Source organism: Drosophila subpulchrella, chromosome 2L (genome assembly GCF_014743375.2).
Source record: "Drosophila subpulchrella strain 33 F10 #4 breed RU33 chromosome 2L, RU_Dsub_v1.1 Primary Assembly, whole genome shotgun sequence".
In the NCBI taxonomy this organism is placed as follows: Eukaryota; Metazoa; Arthropoda; class Insecta; order Diptera; family Drosophilidae; genus Drosophila; species Drosophila subpulchrella.
This window is the reverse complement of record NC_050610.1, coordinates 9,549,124-9,559,159: the sequence shown is the minus strand read 5'-3', so window position 1 is coordinate 9,559,159 and position 10,036 is coordinate 9,549,124. Positions and strand designations below refer to the sequence as shown.

Sequence of the window (10,036 nt, the reverse complement as noted above, 5' to 3'; positions counted from 1 at the left end):
GTTGGAACTAACATTGGAGATTCAGTCTGTAATATCTGAGTATTTTGTCCTTATGCCTTATGTAATAAATATTTAAATTAAATTTAAAAAGGGCTTCAGGAATCAGAACATTTAATTTTTAAGGAAAACAATCCATTTAGGAAATATAAAATATTAAAACACCTACCTATTCTTAAAACCTGAGAAAATATTCCAATTGTTGTATCATAAAATAATTAGAAATAATTAGTTCCTTTTGCATTTGATTTATTAGCATAAAAACTTGCATTGCAACAATGTTAAATCAGAAAAGAGGTTTCCATTTCGAGAGTTTAGGCCAGCCAGCATATTGTTATGTCAGATTTCTAGTTCACAAAAAGCCAAAACCCACACCATAGCACGCGGAACGTGTCCAAGTTTTGATGGCTGACAGCAGCTGGTGCTGCATTTTGGCCACAATTGTCAGGTGTCGTGATATTCCACCGCCTGTCACTCCGATTTCAGTCAGAAACACACATTCCATTGATTCCATTCGAAACAGCCAGAAGGGCGATACCATATTCCTGACTAAAATACGAGTAAAAAGTGAAAGCATTTACCAATTAGCTTAATTGGGTATTAATGAAATCTGATTTTAAAAGTTCATTGCATACTAGTAAACTGAATTCAAAATAGACAGGTAAATGTTTTTTTTAGTTTTGGAATTTTTGGAAGTGAAATATATATATTTATTCAGCTTTGTAAAATCAAATGAAAAACAGCTAGTTTTATGGTATCGAGATTGAGGGTGGGTTTAAGAACACATTTTTTGTTGCATACTTTTTGAACACAAAATGTTGCACAACATTACCAACGAGGTGGTTAAGGTTAAAAACTATTGTTAGAAAATACTGATACAATAATACTGTTAAGTCTGGTGTTCTATGAGTTTAAAAACCCCAGCTTTTCAGTTTTTCATTTTTCTATATTTTTCTCTGACAAGTTTGAAACGCAGAAGACGAAAGACAAAACTAATAAAGATGCGTAATGGCTGTCTGCGCACAAATATTGGAAAATAATTACAGTGGGGAAAGAAAAGCGATAGGAATCGGAAAAAGAGGGGTGTATGGTGAAACTAAGCTTCTTTTTTTGAAATGAATCTGAAAGATAAGATATCCTTTGGATGTTTTTAAGTCTCCCATTCCTTTCTGGCATAAATCTGAATTTCTCTCTCCCCTCATCGCATTCCTTGAATATCCCGTTATCCTTTTGCGGTGTGCATGCAACAATTGTTCCCTGGGTCACGCATGCCAGAAAGAGAGGGCACTAGAAAAGGGGGCGGAGGTGGAGAGGCAACAATAACTTTTTAGCAAAAAAAAAAAAGCAGCGCAGGAATTAATGCTCTTCAAGTGCTGGAAATGGAAACTCTTTAACAATCCTCTCTCTCTCGCTCCTTGCCGCTCTCCCTCCCCCCCCCCCTCCCCCACACACTGCTTCATTTTCAATTTCAATAAATAACCTTGATTTAAGCGGCAGCGACGCCGACGCCGGCAGCGCAGTTAGCATTTGACCAGCTGCAATACAAACACAAAAGGCCCCCCTCCACCCACTCACACACGCACGCGGGCCAGACCGGCCCCCACACACAAACACCTGTCACACGCTCGCTCTCTTCCACTCCCTCTCTCGCCAATCTGCAGTCCTCGTCCGCTGCTCTCAGTGCAGTCGAAAAAAGAGAGAGCGAGGCTCATAAATCAAAACAAAGTTGCACAAACGGAGAGCGCAGGCGCTGTGCCAAACACTCTCTCTCTCCCGCTCTCTCTCTCTCTCTCTGCCTCTGCCGACATATATCAATTTAATGGGGAAAGCTGTCGGCAGTCGCTCTCTCGCTGCCCGCTCTCTGCCGCCGCCGACGCTGCCGTTCGCTGTCAGCTCTCAACGTTTCAATTGTCAAAAAGATTCGTATGCGTTCGTTTAGGTTGCCGCTTGCCAAGTATCTGTATCTTTCAGTTTGTTTTAGTCGACGGCCGAACGACGGAACGAAATCATGTCGCACTTTCTTGATTTCCCGTTAGCCATTTCAACGGTGGGCGCTCAGTGGGTGGTGCAGCAGTAACCAGAAAGTAGTTTACAAAAAAAGTAAGAGAAACAAACTGAAGCCAAAAAAACAAAACGACAAACGAAAGACCTCAAGAGTTCTCCGCGTGGAAATAAATAAACATAAATCTTGTGGCAAGCCGTCAGTAAATCATTAAATTAATAGCCCCAACACACACACACACACGCACAGCTGTTGTGTGAGCCAGAGGAAGAGGAAGCAGAAGGAAGTGAAATTGGCGGCAGTTTGACCGCAACAACAACAATAACAAATACGCCTGCAACACACACACTCGCACACACACGCACGCGTTCGTCATCAGTGGTGGTGCCCCCTACCCCAACCCCCCTCCCCCCCTCGTCGAACCATTGTGACATTTGATTTATTTGACGTGTGTGTTTTTGATAGAAGCTCAACACGAAACTGACACACACACACACACGCACATAGCCAAAGAATTTATTTAGTGAACGAAAATAAAATCAGAGTTCTTTTCGCGCACTTTTGATTTGGATTTGGTTTTGGATTTGGAAGTGAAGTGTGACAACGGAAGGGAACCCAAAAAATATACAAATATATAATAAATAAAAAAAGCGAAATACAAGCCCTATCAATGGGCAGACGAAATTAATTGCCAAACAGCCAAAGTAATCTAACCTTCGCAGGGAGTAAAGCCCCCAAAAAAAACACAAACCCCAAATAATTCCAACAAAATGATGCTACACGAGGCCGTCATGCTGGAGATCTATCGCCAGGCGTTGAGTGCGAGGTGAGTGATTCGATTTTAAATCCGATTCCTATTCCCTGAATTTGTATGTCCCCTGTATTATTATAATAATTGTTTGATTTCCATTGGGAGCTATTTGGTTTTGAAGTAGTGCAGAATATTTTATTAGAGAACTTTGAATTCCAATACCTTCCTATAAGATTTACTGTGAGCTTAGGTACATTGTAAAATAAGTAAATCAAAGAAAGTTTTAAAATATACATAAATATGGACTTAAACCCTTTAATTAAAATCCAGATCGCTATTTAAAAGAATATTACGTGCTGCAAATCCATTTACAAGATTGTTTTGATTGCGGTTTGAACTTGTGCTTTCTATTTAATAAATCAGAGCTCCCTACCTATGTATCTCTAATATAGTTTGAAACAAGGAAGGGTGCTAATTTGTGGGATTTATAATGTTTCAGTGTCTTGAAATCGGTTGTGATTGTAACATATTAAATAATAATCATGTGTTGAATTCTTGTTAAAAATTGTTTTAAATATTAGTTTAAATTAGTACAAAATTTTAAGCAGTGGTAACTACAAAATTATTATGTATGTGAGCTGGATTAATAAACTTGGACAGTTGTGTCAAATGCAGCGTATATTTTCTTTTTAATAAAAGAACTTTGTGTTTAAAACTATCTTTGTATTTTTATAAATTAGGTTTTGCCAGTAAAAAATTAATTGGTGCTAATAAAATGTTAAATTGAATAATTTGTTCTTATTCGAAGCAAAAAAAACACTTGTCGTATTGTCATAAGTATGTTTTCAATCTATACATTGATGGGATGGCTTATCAGACACATCAGGAATATTTTGTTAAATAGTTAAATATTAAAAAAAATTTATTAATCTTCATAACCAGTTTTTACTAATTTATATCATATATGATATACATATATATATATATATATTTTATTTTCAGTCTCGTTGTTCAGTTTAACTTATATCCTTCGAAATATGACACCGCAGATAGTAAAGATGAATGAAAATTGAAATAGTCTTGTGGCTGTCAATAATTTTGATGCTTTTGATTTAATTAAAAAATTTAATTTACAATATTTTACCTTTTCAAAGTAAACGATTTTTATTCCAAGGATAAATTAGTAGTTTTTAGTAGAAGCGTAGATGAATAATTTGATTATAACTGTTTAATTTCCCGTATTTATTTCCCCTATATATGGTACAGTTCCTTGATTTTGACCCCCGTTTTCCCCATCTTTCCTTTCCAGCGAGCTGGCCAGTCCGCGGTGTCAATCCCGGGAGTCCAACACCTCGGCTGGAGCGGGAAATGGATCAGGCGACGTGCGGTGTCCCTCGAACGAGTCGCACTGCTCGGCCAACGATCGCCTGACCCCGGCTGCCACGCCCACGCCCACGGCCACGCCCATCTCGCCCCACTCAGTGGGTCTTCCGCTGACGGCGACGCTTCCACCCGCGGCTGCAGCAGCCCTGCTGCCACCCCAATCTGCGGCCATGGCTGCCTACCTGGCTGCCGCCCAACAGAATCACCTGCTGCTAACGAATCCCCTGGCAGCAGCGGCTTCCCTGGTCCAACAGGCCACACAGCAGGCGTCGGCAGAGGAGGTGGAGTCCCCGGCCCTGGACTTCAGCAGAAAGCGGCCCACCAGCGATGGCGAGGAGGAGGAGGATCATGATCAGGATCAGGATCAGGAGGAGCAGGAGCAGGACCCAGAGCCCGAGCAGGATGCCCAGGGCGACACGGTGCCCCTGGATCTCTCTGTCAGCACAAGAAAGAGGCACGGAGAGGACTCCCCGCCGGCCAGAAAGATTCCCAGGAGCATATCTGCGGACTACAAGTCACCACTGCCTCCTGGCAGCTGGATGCCGCCCATTAATCCCTACCTGGCAGCAGTGGCGGCCAAAACGGGGGGATTGGGCAGCACCAAGATGGCACCCAGTGAGGCCAGCAAGGCGCTGGAGAAGATGAGCGAGATGAGTAGAAGGGAAACGCCGCCACCAGTCGCCAGGAGCTCCTCAGGCGGAGCAGGCTCGCTGGGATCAGCGATAGCCGGAGGAGTAGGTGGATCCACTTCCGGTGGCCGTCACAGTGCCTGGCAGTCCCATTGGCTGAACAAAGGTGCCGACGCCGCCAAGGATGTGTTCAAGTGCGTGTGGTGCAAGCAGAGCTTCTCCACACTGGCCAGCCTCACCACCCACATGAAGGAGACCCAGCACTGCGGCGTCCAGATACCCTCGCCCTCCTCAGGCGGCGGAGGAGCAGGTGGCGCCCCCCCTAGTGGCCCTCCTCCCTCCAGGCTGCCCACTTCCGCCTCCAATTCGGCCTGCTCCAGCAGCAGCAGCTCCACATCCAGCTCCTCAAACTCTTCCAAATCCGAGCTGAATATGCTGATCAAGGAGACAATGCCGCTGCCCAGGAAACTGGTCAGAGGTCAGGATGTCTGGCTGGGCAAGGGAGCGGAGCAGACCCGCCAGATACTCAAGTGCATGTGGTGCGGCCAGAGCTTCCGATCGCTGGCCGAGATGACCAGCCACATGCAGGAGACGCAGCACTACACGAACATCATCTCGCAGGAGCAGATCATCTCCTGGAAGTCGGGCGATGAGCGGGAGAGGCCCTCGAATGGTGGAGCTCCTTCGGCATCAACGGCTCCAGCTGCTCCTCCTTCGGCTGGTGGACCGGCGCCCTCCGTTAGTGCCGTGCTGACCTGCAAGGTTTGCGACCAGGCCTTTGGAACCCTCAAGGAGCTGAGCAGCCACATGGCCCAGCAGTCACACTACAAGGAGTCGCCCACCTCCTCGGCTTCCCCACCAGCTCCTGGGGCGGGTAACTCCAAGAGGGGCAGGCAGAATAGGAATGAAAAGCGCAAGAAATCGCTGCCCGTGAGGAAACTCCTAGAACTCGAGCGTTCCGCATCGAACTCCAGTTTGGATTCAGCTCTAAAACCTTTGAGGGACTTTGCAGCCGCCACCAAGATCACTTGCGAGAAGTGTGGCAGCAAGATAGAGACCGCTCTGTTTGTGGAGCACATAAGGAAGTGCCTGGGCGAGAGCATTCCCATACCGCCCAGGCGATCCAATGCGGGAGTGGAGCGTCTGCCAAGTCCCAGCGCGGGAATGGGCGGTGAGAAGCCACCTTCAGTCCTCAATGCCCTGGAGCAGCTCATCGAGAAGAGCTTCGAGTCGAGGGCGGGCAGATCCATGACTCCTGGCGGCTACTCCGAGGCAGGAACTCCGCTGGGTGCCAGCATCCTGAAGCGTCTGGGCATCGACGACAGCAGTGACTACACGAAACCCCTGATGGACGCCCAGGCGATGCACCTGCTCCGCTCCTCCTACGCCTCGCGGGATCGCAGTGCCAGCGAATCGAGTTCGGCCAGCCGGGTGGAGTCGTCGTACACCCCGGACAGACAGCAGGCCACGCCCCGCCGGACTCCGGATACCCCTGCACCGCCTCCTCCGCCGCCGCCCACCATTAAGGCGGAGCCACCAGAGGCGGAAGCTTCGTCGGGGGATCGGGAGAGCTGCAGTCCCCGGCAACAGATCCACGTGAAGAAGGAGTTCAGCATGGAGGCGAGTCGCGAGAGTCCTCGCTCCGCCAGGGAATCTCCTGCTCCGGAAAGAGGAGGATCTGCCCCAGACAATGGCAGCCTGCTGGCCCTGAACTCCATGTTCGATCAACTGAGTGGGGTGGAGAACAACAACAACAACAACTCGGGTGAGTGGAAATAAGTCAATATGAAGTTTATATTATATTATTAACATTAATTAAGTAAAGAAAGAAATTCTATATATTTTGTTGTTTAATATATATGCATTTAAAAATACATTACCTACATAAGTGGCGACTTAATTAAAATACAAATTTTACAAAGGTTCACTTAAACAAATTTTTTAAAGTATTCTAATAATCATTATTGCAAGACATCTTTATTACAAATACCTCATTTTTGTTAAGTAATTTGTGGCACTATTTTATCACACAAAATTAATCGATTTACTTTGACAATAATCAAAAAGAAACTTAAAGATTAAAAAATAAAATACTTATACGACATATTTTTAATTAAACTTAACTTTATTATTTTCGTATAATCTAAAAGGTATTATACCTTAGGTATGTCATATTTAATAAAATTTAGATTTACTAATTCACCTATTTAATATCAAGATAAGTCCCTATAGTTTTTTGATTACACTGGACCAAAGTGTTTTTGGTGCTGATCCATGAACCTTAAATTGTGCTTTTACATATAAAATGTTTTAAGAACGCATCTGCATTCTAAGTTTTTATTTCTTTATCTTATAAATACTTATAAAAATGTTTCTTTAAATTTATTAATTCAACTTAGTGAGTTAGTCGTTTCAACTATTCCATATCTATACTGACCCTTCTCCGATTACTTAATACACCATGTTAATGTTCTTTATTAATCTCTCTTTCAGGACACTGCTACAACAACAACAACACTGGGAGCAGCATGCCGACCAAGAAACCAAAGGCCCATCCCCTGGCTGCCCTGCAAAAACTCTGCGAGACCACGGATCCTCCTGCCACGCATCCTCGCAGCGGCTCCTCCGGCGGCTCCGCTTCAGCCGTCAGTGGCAGCGACCTGGTGGCCTTCAGCTGGGCCTGCAACGAGGCGGTCCTGAGCGCCAGCAGCGGCGGCTCCGGCGGCGACTCGGCCATCATCAAGTGCTCCTTCTGTGATACGCCGTTTGGCTCGAAGGGCGCCTACCGCCACCACCTGTCCAAGGTGCACTTCGTGAAGGACGCTGGCGAGGAGTCGCCCAGGCTCAAATCTCCAGCTGCCCAGAGCCCCAAGTCGCTGCCCATGGCCTCGCCCAAGAGATCGGCCTCCAGGAGTCCGGCGACGGCATCTCAGCAGCAGCAGCAGCCCCCTCCATCGCCCACCATCAATCCCTATGACGAGAGTCCGCAGTCCAAGTTCCTCAAGTACACGGAGCTGGCCAAGCAGTTGTCCTCGAAGAATGCCTAAGGATCGCCGGAGGGTTCGGCCATAGTGATCATCAGACTGGAGAATTGAGAACTTACAGAAAAGTTAGGTCACCTATAAGAATTGTAGCTTTTTTAGCAAACAGATGGGTTGAAAAACAGATTCATTTAAAAAGGTCCATAGTAAGGACCATATAACACATACCTAAAATGAATAAGATCTCTTTTTTTTAATGAACCCAGGAAAACTTATAAAAAGTTCCTTGTTTTTAACTTGCATTTCAATTTAAAAAGTTAAAAATATGTTGTACTAAAGAAATCCTGATCTTTAACTAAGCTATCAAATGGCTTTAAATAATTTAAGTTACGAAAATCCTATAAAATCAAATGAACTTGCGAATACTTAAGCGATCCTATCTGTTTGCTAAAAGATACATTTGCTTGGAAAGATCCCAACTGATTCCAAAACCATTGTAATTTTTAATTCGAAACGGAAGTTCCGAAAGCTCTCCGCATTGATTTCTGATCTGCATTTACACTCTCTTCCGCTCTCGCGCTCTCGCCAATATTTTGCAGGCTCTCTCTCTCTCTCCCTCTCTCTTTATCGCTGCACACCCACACACGCTCACAGGGATTTCCCCTACTTTTGCTGAATTCGCCAAGACATTTCCCCAGTCTCTCCTATCTCTCTCCTAAACAAGAGTTTCCCCTCAGCTGGTGACGTCACGGCGATGCTGGTCCGCTTTTTATTGTTTCCCAATCGGACAGTCGCAGTTGGACGTGCGAGCGAGAGAGGGCTAGTGGGCAGCTGGAAATTCAATTACCACCACTTTGACGAACTGCTGTCCATCAAGGCGCGTCGGACAGAGACGGCCATAGTAGCCGAGTGACGAAAGGCGACGACACGAGTTCGTCAAACTGCGATTGGATGGGGGCGAGAGAGACGGAGCGAGCGAGCCCCAGTGGGTGGGGATGAGAGCCAGAGCGAGCGAGGGAGAGGGAGCGGGAGAGTGAGTGAGCGCCACAATTGAGTGGCAAATTGGAATTGGATTCGAATTCGAGTGCAATTGGATTCGAATTGGAGTGCACTCAGCGCAAAACGAGTCAAATATTATTTATTTATTATGCCGCAGTTCCTGGTCAAAAAACAAAAAGAAAAGAATAGTAAGAAGCGTGCCAAAAAATTCGAAATACTTAACTCTAATAAGCTAAACTAAAAAAATTAAATCACTACTCCTAAGCAAATACAAAACAAACGCAACGCAGTATACGTAAAAAAAGAACACTTAAAGAAAAAGAGTTGACCTCAGTGGATGGAGACTTTTAACAATGCAAATATAGCCCTCATACGAAATAACGAAGCATTGAATAAATGTAAATACTTAGCCAATAGCACTTTCCTTCCATATGTCTAAAGATTATCAATATTTACATAAAGATATAAAGATATAGAAAGTCGAAATCAAAATGTAGCCACAGCAACGCATGTATACGGAAAACAATTTTAAAAATTATATATACACCTATGAACTATATATATAGGATTTACCCATGTATACCGGCAACTCCAGTCTCAACAATAACTAAGAATCTTGAATATCTAACCTAAGATCTAAACCTAAGAGGAGGAGAATGTAAAACATTTCATTATTATCAACACACAATCATTATTGTCGTCGTCTCTCGTCGGGAACGATCTATATCTATGATATATGGTAACTATGTATACGACTTGTATTTGAGTTTTTGTGATATTATTTTTAAAACGAAACCGTTCGCTTCCTTTTCGCCACGCCCCCGAAACACCCCCTATATATCCTGTAACACCTCCCACCCCGCCCCCTAGATCGTAAGTGTAAGTTATATAAATGCAATAAAGGCGCAGCATTCAAAATACAATACCATGATTTTCTCTCAATCGAATCTGGACTTGATCTAATTGAAAACTTTGATTCCAAATTAGCGAGCAGTCTGCAGTTCAAGAGGAATTACCAACTAATAGCAACAAACGAAGAGTTCAATAAAGAGTTGTATGTTTCCGATTTAAATGGGATTTTTGATTCTCTTTATTGGGGGCAAGCAAGGGTTCTTATAGTTTTAGTTATAGATTGAAGTGAATAATCGATAAATTTCTGTGTTTTTTTTATTCCTGAAGATACATTCTAGATGCAAGTAGTTGCATTTTAAGGAAAACTTCATGGGATGAGCTATAATTTCCAGTTATGAAAGTTTGGTTATAAAATACTGGTCTTAAAATACTATCACTAAAA

At 44.1% G+C, this 10,036-nt stretch overlaps 1 protein-coding gene across 1 annotated transcript; it reads left to right on the top strand.

Moving 5' to 3' along the window:
• Positions 1-1,997: 1,997 nt before the first annotated feature.
• Positions 1,998-9,753, top strand: LOC119548075 (protein tiptop). Its single transcript, XM_037855162.1, has 3 exons — positions 1,998-2,825; positions 4,060-6,527; positions 7,256-9,753. The coding sequence occupies exons 1-3, from the start codon at positions 2,770-2,772 to the stop codon at positions 7,807-7,809; spliced, it is 3,078 nt and encodes a 1,025-aa protein (XP_037711090.1). The 5' UTR covers positions 1,998-2,769; the 3' UTR covers positions 7,810-9,753.
• Positions 9,754-10,036: the final 283 nt, after the last annotated feature.